Source organism: Oncorhynchus gorbuscha, linkage group LG02 (genome assembly GCF_021184085.1).
Source record: "Oncorhynchus gorbuscha isolate QuinsamMale2020 ecotype Even-year linkage group LG02, OgorEven_v1.0, whole genome shotgun sequence".
Lineage (NCBI taxonomy): Eukaryota > Metazoa > Chordata > Actinopteri > Salmoniformes > Salmonidae > Oncorhynchus > Oncorhynchus gorbuscha.
Window position 1 is genome coordinate 82789243 of NC_060174.1, and position 15690 is coordinate 82804932.

At 45.6% G+C, this 15690-nt stretch overlaps 1 protein-coding gene across 2 annotated transcripts in view; it reads left to right on the top strand.

Moving 5' to 3' along the window:
- Nucleotides 1-416: 416 nt before the first annotated feature.
- LOC124011111 (collagen alpha-1(XXVI) chain-like) overlaps nt 417-15690 on the top strand; it is a 53492-nt gene continuing 38218 nt past the window's right edge. Inside the window, exons 1-3 of one of the 2 annotated variants that reach the window (XM_046324159.1) lie at nt 417-813; nt 1804-1926; nt 3693-3790. In XM_046324159.1, the coding sequence (XP_046180115.1) occupies nt 653-813; nt 1804-1926; nt 3693-3790 (382 nt within the window). In that variant the 5' untranslated portion in view covers nt 417-652. Of the gene's footprint in view, nt 814-1803; nt 1927-3686; nt 3791-15690 lie in introns of both variants that reach the window. The other variant, XM_046324150.1, reaches the window with a different exon arrangement.

Sequence of the window (15690 nt, forward strand, 5' to 3'; positions counted from 1 at the left end):
TGTTGGGGACAATTATACTACTTGTAATCTCTGTAACCCAGAAGTAAAACATGCCCACGGGAGATTATACTGGTTGTGAGTACTATGTAACAATGTGTAAATGCACTCTTACTCTAGGCCCCTACCTGCCTATACTAGTTCTTTCCTTCAGATCTATTGCTACTTTTTGATCAATTAAACCGATATGATTTGCATCACTATTTGATTTGAATTTACGCACTTGTTAGTTTATGTTGGTGCCTCGTAAATTATGTATGGATAAGGTTTGATACGGCTTCCTATTCCATACATGTAAAACGAATAGCTAGCCTACCACTATATATTCTGTTGATGGTGGTGAACTTTATCCGTTCCACATTACTGAGAGGTAATAGGCTCTGCGCAAAAACTGCTGCATATAGCGCGCACGCTGCTGCAGACAGTATACATTCCCTCCAGAGTTGGAAGGCAAACGCCTAACACGACGAAGGCAGAGACAGGAGAACACTACAGAATGTCTCACGACGTTGCAGATTTATATTGAATTAATTTACTTTAATGACAAATTAGGACGCTATATTCGTTCCCTGCGGCTTTGCCTTCCCAAGACGTCCGTCTCCAAACTTTATACACTTCAAACTATCACTCGAAAGGAACCATAAATTCGCAGACAATGACAGCTTCAATCATTTTGAGCTTTCTCTGTATTTGGATGTGTTCACCCAGTCTGTCACAAGGGACCGGGTTTGTCTATCAGTTTCCAGGTGTGACATTGCAACGCATCCACACTGAACACACTGCTGGACCCCTTGCAGGCACCAACTCGGCTCGCAGGTAAGTGGACCTCAAGCAAATAAGTAGCCTAAATGAAAACCTAATGAAGTCACTCATTTATTGATCAGAATAGTTATTATGATTCCAAGTTGTTGTTCAAGGATAAACATGAAATAGAAATAGAAATATCTATTTTGGGGGGAGCTCTGAGTAGTGCAGAGGTCTAAGGCACAGCATCTCAGTGCTTGAGGCTTCACCACAGACACCCTGGTTCGATTCCAGGCTCTATCACAACCAGACATTATTGGGAGTACTATAGAGCTGTGCACAATTGGCTCAGCGTCATCCAGGTTTGGCAGTGTAGGCGCTCATTGTAAATAACTGACTTACCTAGTTAAATTAAAAACAAGATAAAAAAAATTATAGCTCTCATTCTGTTGAGAAAGTTGGACATGTTGTGTATGCTTGAGCATGACACTTTGCATTGACTTTATTCTGAATGAAGTAACCAAAAGTATATAACTTGCAATTCCTGCTATGAATAATGAAATGAAAAGCAGTACTGGCAATAATGAAACAAAGCATTAAGATGTGGCTCTGGTTTGATTTGGAATGAATTAATGGAGCAGACTACTTAGAAATTGCCCATTGTCTCTCAAAACTAGTTTATGACAATATGAACACATTTATTTAATGTCTTACTAGATTTGTCCTGATATTCCAAACTTCTCAATTGACATAAGCGGACCTGCCAGAGAGTTTTCCTCAATAAAATAAGAATTGCAATAAAAAATGCTTTATTATACACACACACACACACACACACACACACACACACACACACACACACACACACACACACACACACACACACACACACACACACACACACACACACACACACACACACACACACACACACACACACACACACACACACACACACACACACACACACACACACACACACACACACACACACACACACACACACACACACACACACACACACATGCTAAAACTCTGCCTCGCTGTGGTCTCCTTTGGTAGGAACTGGTGTCAGTACACAGTGTCGAAGACTGTGTCATGCCAAGTGCACAACGGGACGGAGACGCTAGTACAGCGAGTGTTTCAGAGTTGCCGGTGGCCAGGACCCTGTTCTAACCTCATCAGGTATGAATGGCATTCACTCACTCACCGCCACAGGCCCTTCATACAGATTGATTGTCATGCAGCGGCAATTACAACCTCAGACATGAAGTGTTATGATTTCAGTGTTTTGCTGGGACCCATATTGAGTTTAGGGAATATCCACTCATGTCATCAAGCTAGATATAAATCATAATGGGTTGTAGTAGTGTATAAGGTAACAAACCATCTTGCTGAGCCAAAAGCTTTGGTGGCTACCATTTCCAGGTTTCCCTTAGTCGCCTTCAGGATAGCTATGGGTCAAGTGCCAGTACATTTTGCTGCCACTACATTTTTGTGCCTTCAGATTCATAATTCTACATCTCCTGAAAACAAAGCATTCTTGAGGGAAAAGATCAGATCATTGATTCTGGTTTCAGTTCAGCTGGACAAGAGTCTGGCCGGATGTTGCACAAGGGGTCATAATTATAATGTGTTTATATTATCCAGCTTTGACTACAGCCAGTCTAATGACTGATAATTCACCCCCATGGAAATGCTCTTTATTAATTGTTTTGTTGGTCGAAGAAGGCAGTTTTCCTCCCTAGAACACCACGCAGGGCAGCAAGTCATACACCATTAAGGCATATGAATAGGATTTTTCCATTCCCATTCCAGTATTCCCAGGTGTGCCATTGCTCCCAGAAAAGACACTGATGTAAGACCATAGCCGTTTATCATATACTGTAGATGTGTGTGATTTGTAACTGTGTGGTTGCATTCCATTGTTCTATGTCTTCCAGAAAGACTACTTTAATGGACTCTGGGTATTCGGACATAGTGTTAAGCTTGGATTGACATTGTTATTTTATCCCTATGTCACAGATGAATTAAACATATTTTGATTTAGTCTTTCCCAGTGTAAAGAGGTCAGTGTATTCTCTCCCTTGTAAAGGATTTGAATGACGTCTGTGAAGGTTTGTCCTACGGTAATGTTACTGATGTCAGTGTTAAGCACTCTAATGATGTCTGTGAAGGTTTGTCCTACAGTAATGTTACTGACATTAGTGTTAAGACCTCTAATGATGTCTGTGATGGTTTGTCCTACAGTAATGTTACTGACATTAGTGTTAAGACCTCTAATGATGTCTGTGAAGGTTTGTCCTACAGTAATGTTACTGACGTCAGTGTTAAGACCTCTAATGATGTCTGTGAAGGTTGTCCTACAGTAATGTTACTGACGTCCGTGTTAAGACCTCTAATGATGTCTGTGAAGGTTGTCCTACAGTAATGTTACTGACGTCCGTGTTAAGGCCTCTAATGATGTCTGTGAAGGTTGTCCTACAGTAATGTTACTGACATCCGTGTTAAAACCTCTAATGATGTCTGTGAAGGTTGTCCTACAGTAATGTTACTGATGTCCGTGTTAAGACCTCTAATGATGTCTGTGAAGGTTGTCCTACAGTAATGTTACTGACGTCCGTGTTAAGACCTCTAATGATGTCTGTGAAGGTTGTCCTACAGTAATGTTACTGATGTCAGTGTGAAGACCTCTAATGATGTCTGTGAAGGTTGTCCTACAGTAATGTTACTGACGTCCGTGTTAAGACCTCTAATGATGTCTGTGAAGGTTGTCCTACAGTAATGTTACTGACGTCCGTGTTAAGAACTCTAATGATGTCTGTGAAGGCTGTCCTACAGTAATGTTACTGATGTCAGTGTGAAGACCTCTAATGATGTCTGTGAAGTGAACACGTGCCCCAGTGCTACAGTGCTGCCCGTCAGTGACTATCATCTTCTCTCAGTTACAGGACCCTTGTCCGGCCCATGTACAGGCTGACGTTTCGCCAGGTGACAGCACTGGAGTGGAGGTGCTGCCCAGGCTTCCTGGGAGACGACTGCAAAGAGGGTGAGTAGAGTACTGTACAGATGTAGGATCTTAATTTCATCACTTTTGATGCTGACCATTTTCCTGCAAATGTAGGTGAGCTTCGTGATTTACATAAATTCACTGAAAGCCCACACTAACACATGGTTATATGAACAGTATTGCACTTTTCATGTAGCCTACTTTTGGCCAGCTAATTGCCTAACCACTGATCAAGCAACATTATGGACTAAACGTTCAAATTCTGTTGCTGAGGATTATTTTGCTGTGTCAAATTAAGATCCTACATCTGTACCTGTGTCTGTCCGCCCGTCCTTCAGTCCGTTCGTCTGTCTATCATCTGTCTACCTTTTAAACAGAGAGCTGGTGAGCTGGAGGTAGAAATACCCCAAGGGCACTGCAGTCAATACAGTGGTCCCCTTGTGTACCTCATACATTCTTTAATCCTAAACTCCCTGCTATGTACTGTATGACATCAAAATCACAGGTTGAAAAACAATGGCCGATCATCACCCACTCATGCACTGTATTCTAGACTGGGCATTTTGTTTTTGTGGTTTGTTTAGTTTATTTAATCTCTTGACTGTGGTGTAATGAAGATAGGAATAGTCACTGAACCAGATTTGACTTACTTGTCCTCCCTCTTGGTTGGACTCACTGTTCTGCTTTTTCTTGGGACAATGTTCCTTATCGTAAGTTCACATCAGGCAAGGGGTTAATGGACCAAGACACAGTATTTCTTCTGTAACCGATATGGTGGTTCAGAGTTAATTTAATGGATTTCATTTTAACTTTATTTTTAAAGGGAGTCCAATTGAGACCAAGGTCTCTAATTTATGACTGGTGTCTAATACAGAGAACATGGCTCTGCTCCCCATTTCAGACTGGAGCTCTGTTCAACATAGGACTGGCGATGACCCTCCTTTGTGCTGACTCTGAGGAGTCAACTTCCTGAAGGAAAGCAATGTTATGAAGATGTGAAATGAGTGTTAATGGCAGAATTGTTTTTGCAGATACCAGTATAAAGTTGTAATGGGTTAAAGTCTAAATGAAGAATGGCCTCACAGGGGTTTCCACTTTTTGTGTCTATGTTGTTCTCAAAGATTGTCTGTATGCATCGCTATCTATCTTTTCTATCTTGGTGTTCCACTGGCTACCACTGAGATCGCTATCTATCATTTATATCTTGGTGTTCCACTGGCTACCACTGAGATCGCTATCTATCATTTATATCTTGGTGTTCCACTGGCTACCACTGAGATCGCTATCTATCTTTTCTATCTTGGTGTTCCACTGGCTACCACTGAGATCGCTATCTATCTTTTCTATCTTGGTGTTCCACTGGCTACCACTGAGATCGCTATCTATCTTTTCTATCTTGGTGTTCCACTGGCTACCACTGAGATCGCTATCTATCTTTTCTATCTTGGTGTTCCACTGGCTACCACTGAGATCGCTATCTATCTTTTCTATCTTGGTGTTCCACTGGCTACCACTGAGATCGCTATCTATCATTTATATCTTGGTGTTCCACTGGCTACCACTGAGATCGCTATCTATCATTTATATCTTGGTGTTCCACTGGCTACCACTGAGATCGCTATCTATCATTTATATCTTGGTGTTCCACTGGCTACCACTGAGTACGCTGCACTCTGATAGTGTACAATTGTAACAAAAACAATATGTTGTTGTCGTAGTGTATTTGCAAGTCATTGTGCGGTTACACACACACACACACACACACACACACACACACACACACACACACACACACACACACACACACACACACACACACACACACACACACACACACACACACACACACACACACACACACACACACACACCATCTGGAGAGGGGCCTCTCACTGACTGGATGTGCTCTTTCTGTGAATGGGTAAACAGAGCCAGACTGTGGCGGTGTGGGGCGGCCCTCGGTATAGTGATCCCCCGGGCCCTACTGGTCTGTTCTACTGGGGGTCCAGCCTTGTTTGGGATTTCAGGGGAAACCAAGGTCATACGCTCCATCTGTTGTTAATGTACCAATCCTCCCTACTCTCCCCTGTCTTCCCCATTCCCTCCATTACCCCCCCTACCCAAACTTTGCCACTCTCTACCTCTCTGTTATAGCAGATGTCTTCACAGACTAGGAACCCCAGGGATTGGATGTCTCAGGGCAGGAAGTTCAGCTCTATAACATGCACGCACGCACACACAAACGCACACACACACACCCTCTCACACAAGCAAATGGCTTCTCTGTCATTGGGAGATTTGTGTGCACTTCAAGCACTCATGAATTAGGATTCATCCCTGAGTCATGAACATCTGCTACTGGCCCGACCACCAAACATCTCCATCTCTGCAATCATTCACATGGCTGTGTACTCCACAGGTCTTATACTGTAGGATCTCAACCATGGCAATCAGATATCATATCATATTTTTCATGCATGACTTGATCTGTTTATTTTGGTGAAGAAAAGTACTGCTAGTCAGAAAAAAACTAAGTTATCTGACTCAAAAATGTTCAAAGGTATAAAATGTCGGTCTGGAAAGCTCCAGTGTAGCCGTGTTGCAGTTTGAGGTGAGGGACCCTGGCAGCAGCACAATTTTGAGTTGTGTATTGTCGTCCTGTGGGAGAGATGGGAGAGTAGTCCTGTCAAGCTCAGTTGGTAGAGATTGGCATTTGCATTGCCAGGATTGTAGATTCAATTCCCGCTGGGGCCACCCATACGAAAATTTCACGATGGAGAAAAGTGTCTGCTAAATGGCATACTGTATACAGTGCCTTCAGAAAGTATTCATATCCCTTGACTTATTCAACATTTTGTTGTGTTACAGCCTGAATTCAAAATAATTACATTTATTGATTTTTCTCACCCATCTACACACAATAACCCATAATGACAAAGTGGTTACAGCTATGAATCTTTCTGGGTAAGTCTCTAAGAGCTTTTCATACTTGTATTGTGTAACATTTGCCCATTATTCCTTTAAAAATTCTTCAAGCTCTGTCAAATGAATTGTTGATCATTCCTAGACAATCATTTTCAAGTCTTGCCATAGATTTTCAGGTAGATTTAAGTCAAAACTGTAACTCGACCACTCAGGAACATTCACTGTCTTCTTGTTAAGCAACTCCAGCGTAGAATTGGCCTTGTGTTTTCGGTTATTGTCCTGCTGAAAGGTGAATTCATCTCCCAGTGTCTGGTGAAAAGCAGGCTGAACAGGGTTTTTCTCTAGGATTTTGCCTATGCTTATCTCTATTCCGTTTCTTTTTTATCCTGAAAAACTCCCCAGTCCTTAACAATTACAAGCATATCATAGCACAATGCAGCCATGGTCGCTGCTTGAAAATATGGAGAGTGGTACTCAGTAATGTGTTGTATTGGATTTGCCCCAAACCAAAACAAATGTTTTGCAGTATTACTTTAGTGCCAAGTTATCTGTAGAGGATTCCTTATTTTCACTCTGTCAAATAGGTTAGTATTGTGGAGTAACTACAATGTTATTGATCCATCCTCAGTTTTCTCCTATCACAGCCATTAAACTCTGTAACTGTTTTAACGTCACCATTGGTGAAATCCCTGAGCAGTGTCCTTCCTCTCCGGCAACTGACTTTGGAAGTACACCTGTATCTTTGTAGTGACCTGGTGTATTGACACACCATCCGAAGTGTATTTAGTAACTTCAACATACTCAAAGAAATATTCAATGTCTGCAGTTTTTATTTTTACCCATCTACCAATAGGTGCCCTTCTTTGTGAGGCATTGGATAACCTCCCTGGTCTTTGGTTGAATCTGTGTTTGAAATTCACTGCTCAGCTGAGGGACTGTAAAGTCCATGTGTGGGGTACAAAGATGAAGTAATCATTCATGTTAAACACTATTATTGCACACAGAGGGAGTCCATGCAACTTATTTTGTGACTTGTTAAGCACATTTTTACTCCTGAACTTATTTAGGCCATAACAAAGGGGTTGAATACTTACTGACTCAAAGACATTTCAGATTCTCATTTTTTATGAATTTGTAAATATTTTGAAGAGATTAATTCCACTTTGACATTATGGGGTATTGTCTGTGTAGGCCAGTGACAAAAAAAGCTAAATTTATTCCATTTTAAATTCAGCATGTAACACAACAAAATGTGGAAAAAGTCAAGGGGTGTGAATACTTTCTGAAGGCACTGTATAGGTATAAATCAACAGAGAAAGAGAGGAGATGGAAATGCAGAGACTAGAGATTTGTAACCTGTATGAAGGGTAGAATGTGTATTCCTGGACAATGAGCCGTTGAAGCCGTACACATTCACTGCACACATACCTGTTGCAAAACTCCATTGTGACTTGAAAAAGTGCAAAGAGCTGTTGAAGCAAAGCACCCTAGGGTCAGTGCTCAGGAGGCATTGATATCCCTGGATAGGCAAGCCACAGTTGCAGAAGTCATCCAACTTATGTGGCAATACCCACATGACTTCCCCATCTTCATCTCGAAAGCATTTGCTTCTGAGGTAAAGAAATGACATCATCTGGGAATAGGAGGTCTCTTCCCTCCCACTCTATCGACACAGTCGTTTCAGAGATTGTTCGCTCCCAGGGAGCATTACATTAATCGAAACCAGCGCATCCTTGTTGTTTCAGGCTCCGGGTTGTGATGCCTCAGGTTGTCGTCATGCGCTGGGCGGCTGGTGTGTCATCTGGCCTTGAAGCCTGCCTCCCTGTGTGTGTGTGTGTGTGTGTGTGTGTGTGTGTGTGTGTGTGTGTGTGTGTGTGTGTGTGTGTGTGTGTGTGTGTGTGTGTGTGTGTGTGTGTGTGTGTGTGTGTGTGTGTGTGTGTGTGTGTGTGTGTGTGTGTGTGTGTGTGTGTGTGTGTGTGTGTGTGTGTGTGTGTGGTAGTGCATGCACAGCTGCTGTACCCCATATTTCACTGGCCTATGGAAACAGCTGGTCAAGAGAAGAGTCATCTCGATGAGTCATCTTTGGAACATTGAACAGGGAGAATATGATGGGACTTCATAAGCAAGTGTTCTCATGAACTTCCAGCAAGGCTGGCTCTAAACTTTTTTTGTTTGTTTTTTTGTTGTTGAATTTTACCCCTTTTTCTCCCCAATTTCGAGGTATCCAATTGTTTTTAGTAGCTACTATCTTGTCTCATTGTTACAACTCCCGTACGGGCTCGGGAGAGGCGAAGGTTGAAAGTCATGCGTCCTCTGATACACAACCAAGCCGCACTGCTTCTTAACACAGTGCGCATCCAACCCGGAAACCAGCCGCACCTGTCATGTTTGTCATTTATTATCATGTCTTGTCCCTGTGCTCCCCATGCTATTCGTTTCCCTCTGCTGGTCTTATTTGGTTCTTTCCCTCCTTCTATCCCTCTCTCTCCCCCTCCCTCTCTCACTCTCTCGCTCTCTCTTCTCTCTATCGTTCCGTTCCTGCTCCCAGCTGTTCCTATTCCCCTTATCATCATTTAGTCTTCCCACACCTGTTCCCGATCCTTTCCCCTGATTAGAGTCCCTATTTATTCCTTTGTGTTCCGTTCCTGTCCCGTCGGTTCCTTGTATTGTATTCACCATGCTGTGATTGCGTTTCGCCCTGTCCTGTCGTGTTTTTGCTGTGATTGTGTATCGCCCTGTCCTGTCGTGTTTTTTTGCCTTCATCAGATGCTGCGTGTGAGCAGGTGTCTCTGTCGACTACGGCCTGCGCCTACCCGGCGACCTGCAGTCTGTGGCCGCTTCTCCAGTTATTTCCCCTCTACAAGTCTAGAGGATTTCTGTTATTCCCTGTTTGGACTTAAATAAACTCTGTTTCTGTTAAGTCGCTTTTGGGTCCTCTTTCACCTGCATGACAGAAGGAACCGACCAAGGAATGGACCCAGCGACTACAGACGTTCGTTACACTGCCGTCAAGATCCAAGGAGCCATGCTCGGCAGACACGAGCAGGAATTGTCTGCTGCTCGCCATGCCGTGGAGAACCTGGCCGCTCAGGTTTCCGACCTCTCTGGACAGTTCCAGAGTCTACGTCTCGTACCACCTGTTACTTCCTGGCCTGCCGAGCCTCCAGAACCTAGGGTTAATAACCCACCTTGCTACTCCGGGCAGCCCACTGAGTGCCGCTCCTTTCTCACGCAGTGTGAGATTGTGTTCTCTCTCCAACCCAACACATACTCTAGAGAGAGAGCTCGGGTTGCTTACGTCATTTCACTCCTTACTGGCCGGGCTCGAGAATGGGGCACAGCTATCTGGGAGGCAAGGGCTGATTGCTCTAACAAATTCCAGAACTTTAAAGAGGAGATGATTCGGGTTTTTGACCGTTCAGTTTTTGGTAGGGAGGCTTCTAGGGCCCTGGCTTCCTTATGCCAAGGTGAACGGTCCATAACGGATTATTCTATTGAGTTTCGCACTCTTGCTGCCTCTAGTGAGTGGAACGAGCCGGCGCTGCTCGCTCGTTTTCTGGAGGGACTCCACGCAGTGGTTAAGGATGAGATTCTCTCCCGGGAGGTTCCATCAGATGTGGATTCTTTGATTGCTCTCGCCATCCGCATAGAACGACGGGTAGATCTTCGTCACCGGGCTCGTGGAAGAGAGCTCGCATCAACGGTGTTTCCCTGCTCCGCATCGCAACCATCTCCCTCCTCTGGCTTTGAGACTGAGCCCATGCAGCTGGGAGGGATTCGCATCTCGAACAAGGAGAGGGAACGGAGGATCACCAACCGCCTGTGCCTCTATTGCGGAGTTGCTGGACATTTTGTTAATTCATGTCCAGTAAGAGGCCAGAGCCCATCAGTAAGCGGAGGGCTACTGGTGAGCGCTACTACTCAGGTCCCTTCATCTAGATCTTGTACTACTATGTCGGTCCATCTACGCTGGACCGGTTCGGGTGCTACATGCAGTGCTTTGATTGACTCTGGGGCTGAGGGTTGTTTCATGGACGAAGCATGGGTTCGGAAACATAACATTCCTTTCAGACCGTTAGACAGGCCTACGCCCATGTTTGCCTTAGATGGTAGTCATCTTCCCAGTATCAAATTTGAGACACTACCTTTAACTCTCACAGTATCTGGTAACCACAGTGAGACTATTTCTTTTTTGATTTTCCGTTCACCGTTTACACCTGTTGTTTTGGGTCATCCCTGGCTAGTATGTCATAATCCTTCTATTAATTGGTCTAGTAATTCTATCCTATCCTGGAACGTTTCTTGTCATGTGAAGTGTTTAATGTCTGCCATCCTCCCGTTTCTTCTGTCCCTACTTCTCAGGAGGAACCTGGCGATTTGACAGGAGTGCCGGAGGAATATCATGATCTGCGCACGGTCTTCAGTCGGTCCCGAGCCAACTCCCTTCCTCCTCACCGGTCGTATGATTGTAGTATTGATCTCCTTCCGGGGACCACTCCTCCTCGAGGTAGACTATACTCTCTGTCGGCTCCCGAACGTAAGGCTCTCGAGGATTATTTGTCTGTGTCTCTTGACGCCGGTACCATAGTGCCTTCTTCTTCTCCGGCCGGGGCGGGGTTCTTTTTTGTTAAGAAGAAGGACGGTACTCTGCGCCCCTGCGTGGATTATCGAGGGCTGAATGACATAACGGTTAAGAATCGTTATCCGCTTCCCCTTATGTCATCAGCCTTCGAGATTCTGCAGGGAGCCAGGTGCTTTACTAAGTTGGACCTTCGTAACGCTTACCATCTCGTGCGCATCAGAGAGGGGGACGAGTGGAAAACGGCGTTTAACACTCCGTTAGGGCATTTTGAGTACCGGGTTCTGCCGTTCGGTCTCGCCAATGCGCCAGCTGTTTTTCAGGCATTAGTTAATGATGTTCTGAGAGACATGCTGAACATTTTTGTTTTTGTCTATCTTGACGATATCCTGATTTTTTCTCCGTCACTCGAGATTCATGTTCAGCACGTTCGACGTGTTCTACAGCGCCTTTTAGAGAATTGTCTCTACGTAAAGGCTGAGAAGTGCTCTTTTTCATGTCTCCTCCGTTACTTTTCTCGGTTCCGTTATTTCCGCTGAAGGCATTCAGATGGATTCCGCTAAGGTCCAAGCTGTCAGTGATTGGCCCGTTCCAAGGTCACGTGTCGAGTTGCAGCGCTTTTTAGGTTTCGCTAATTTCTATCGGCGTTTCATTCGTAATTTCGGTCAAGTTGCTGCCCCTCTCACAGCTCTTACTTCTGTCAAGACGTGTTTTAAGTGGTCCGGTTCCGCCCAGGGAGCTTTTGATCTTCTAAAAGAACGTTTTACGTCCGCTCCTATCCTCGTTACTCCTGACGTCACTAGACAATTCATTGTCGAGGTTGACGCTTCAGAGGTAGGCGTGGGAGCCATCCTATCCCAGCGCTTCCAGTCTGACGATAAGGTTCATCCTTGCGCTTATTTTTCTCATCGCCTGTCGCCATCTGAGCGCAACTATGATGTGGGTAACCGTGAACTGCTCGCCATCCGCTTAGCCCTAGGCGAATGGCGACAGTGGTTGGAGGGGGCGACCGTTCCTTTGTCGTTTGGACAGACCATAAGAACCTTGAGTACATCCGTTCTGCCAAACGACTTAATGCCCGTCAAGCTCGTTGGGCGTTGTTTTTCGCTCGTTTCGAGTTTGTGATTTCTTACCGTCCGGGTAGCAAGAACACCAAGCCTGATGCCTTATCCCGTCTGTTTAGTTCTTCTGTGGCTTCTACTGATCCCGAGGGGATTCTTCCTTATGGGCGTGTTGTCGGGTTAACAGTCTGGGGAATTGAAAGACAGGTTAAGCAAGCACTCACGCACACTGCGTCGCCGCGCGCTTGTCCTAGTAACCTCCTTTTCGTTCCTGTTTCCACTCGTCTGGCTGTTCTTCAGTGGGCTCACTCTGCCAAGTTAGCTGGTCATCCCGGTGTTCGAGGCACTCTTGCGTCTATTCGCCAGCGCTTTTGGTGGCCGACTCAGGAGCGTGACACGCGCCGTTTCGTGGCTGCTTGTTCGGACTGCGCGCAGACTAAGTCGGGTAACTCTCCTCCTGCCGGTCGTCTCAGACCGCTCCCCATTCCTTCTCGACCATGGTCTCACATTGCCTTAGACTTCATTACCGGTCTGCCTTTGTCTGCGGGGAAGACTGTGATTCTGACGGTTGTCGATAGGTTCTCTAAGGCGGCACATTTCATTCCCTCGCTAAACTTCCTTCCGCTAAGGAGACGGCACAAATCATTATTGAGAATGTATTCAGAATTCATGGCCTCCCGTTAGACGCCGTTTCAGACAGAGGCCCGCAATTCACGTCACAGTTTTGGAGGGAGTTCTGTCGTTTGATTGGTGCGTCCGTCAGTCTCTCTTCCGGGTTTCATCCCCAGTCTAACGGTCAAGCAGAGAGGGCCAATCAGACGATTGGTCGCATACTACGCAGCCTTTCTTTCAGAAACCCTGCGTCTTGGGCAGAACAGCTCCCCTGGGCAGAATACGCTCACAATTCGCTTCCTTCGTCTGCTACCGGGTTATCTCCGTTTCAGAGTAGTCTGGGTTACCAGCCTCCTCTGTTCTCATCCCAGCTTGCCGAGTCCAGCGTTCCCTCCGCTCAAGCGTTTGTCCAACGTTGTGAGCGCACCTGGAGGAGGGTGAGGTCTGCACTTTGCCGTTACAGGGCACAGACGGTGAGAGCCGCCAATAAACGCAGGATTAAGAGTCCAAGGTATTGTTGCGGCCAGAGAGTGTGGCTTTCCACTCGCAACCTTCCTCTTACGACAGCTTCTCGTAAGTTGACTCCGCGGTTCATTGGTCCGTTCCGTGTCTCCCAGGTCGTCAATCCTGTCGCTGTGCGACTGCTTCTTCCGCGACATCTTCGTCGCGTCCATCCTGTCTTCCATGTCTCCTGTGTTAAGCCCTTTCTTCGCACCCCGTTCGTCTTCCCTCCCCCCTCCCGTCCTTGTCGAGAGCGCACCTATTTACAAGGTACATAAGATCATGGACATGCGTTCTCGGGGACGGGGTCACCAATACCTAGTGGATTGGGAGGGTTACGGTCCTGAGGAGAGGAGTTGGGTTCCGTCTCGGGACGTGCTGGACCGTTCACTCATCGATGATTTCCTCCGTTGCCGCCAGGATTCCTCCTCGAGTGCGCCAGGAGGCGCTCGGTGAGTGGGGGGGTACTGTCATGTTTGTCATTTATTATCATGTCTTGTCCCTGTGCTCCCCATGCTATTCGTTTCCCTCTGCTGGTCTTATTTGGTTCTTTCCCTCCTTCTATCCCTCTCTCTCCCCCTCCCTCTCTCACTCTCTCGCTCTCTCTTCTCTCTATCGTTCCGTTCCTGCTCCCAGCTGTTCCTATTCCCCTTATCATCATTTAGTCTTCCCACACCTGTTCCCGATCCTTTCCCCTGATTAGAGTCCCTATTTATTCCTTTGTGTTCCGTTCCTGTCCCGTCGGTTCCTTGTATTGTATTCACCATGCTGTGATTGCGTTTCGCCCTGTCCTGTCGTGTTTTTGCTGTGATTGTGTATCGCCCTGTCCTGTCGTGTTTTTTTTGCCTTCATCAGATGCTGCGTGTGAGCAGGTGTCTCTGTCGACTACGGCCTGCGCCTACCCGGGCGACCTGCAGTCTGTGGCCGCTTCTCCAGTTATTTCCCCTCTACAAGTCTAGAGGATTTCTGTTATTCCCTGTTTGGACTTAAATAAACTCTGTTTCTGTTAAGTCGCTTTTGGGTCCTCTTTCACCTGCATGACAGCACCAATGTGTCGGAGGAAACACTGTGCACCTGGCAACCTTTGTTAGCGCGCACTGCACCCGGCCCGCCACAGGAGTCGCTGGTGCGCGATGAGAGAATGACATCCCTACCGGCCAAGCCCTCCCTAACCCAGACGACGCTAGGCCAGACGGTGCGTCACCCCACGGACGACAGAGTCTGGGCGCGAACCCAGAGTCTCTGATGGCACAGCTGGCGCTGCAGTACTAAACAAGATTTGATTGGAGGGCCCTCCACCTCACAGGAAAACATTATAGTGGCCCCCCGTCTTGATGGTGGACAGAAACATTTACATTTGATAGTTAATTTCCTGAAAATCTACACATTTTGCCATGGGGCGTAGAGAAAATGTTGCAGTTTTACTGAAAGTTTTCTGCGATTCTACAAATGTGTCCATGGAGCGTTGAGAAAACTTTAACATTTCATAACACATTTCATGCAATTCACTCATTTTGCCATGGGGTGGAGAGACATGTTTTCCGTTGTGATGCAAATTTCCTGCAATTCTGCATGACTTATGCCCTGTTAATATTATATCTGAGTGAAAATGACTGACGAAATCAATGGGGACCCCTGGCCCTGCATGCCTGTCAGTATTCGGCCATGATTGCTACAAGTTTAGATAGCTGGCTAGACTAACTACCAATAAAAAAATGGTTAGCTAACATGACTAATTGAGTGACTGTCAGTGACTTTGAAATTGCACCTGGTGTATTCTACGATGCTTACTCTCAATAGTAAGTTGAGACCCCAACAGAGTTCCTAAAATAAAGGAACTCAGGGGACCCTAAGCAGCCGTTTATGCCTGGAACCGGCCCTGACTGCCAGTCCATGTCAAGATGAGCATGTTGCAGGAACATGGTAATTGTCCGATTTTATAGGAAAGAAAGAAAAATATAGTTATATTGTGCCGAATTTTTAACGATAAGGTCGTCATTAGGTTGAGACACCTCAATTGCACTTTGTATCAAAGTGTCAGACTTTAACCAGTAGGAAAGGAAACAGTCTTTGTTGATGAATCAGACGATAGATGTATTGCCCATGTTGCAATAAGAACTTGATGTTTGGAAGGGAAAAAGTTCAAAAGTTTGACCACACCTACTCATTCAAGGGTTTTTCTTTGTTTTCACTATTCTACATTGTAGAATAATAGTGAACACCTCAAAACTATGAAATAACACATGGAATCTCAAAAAATA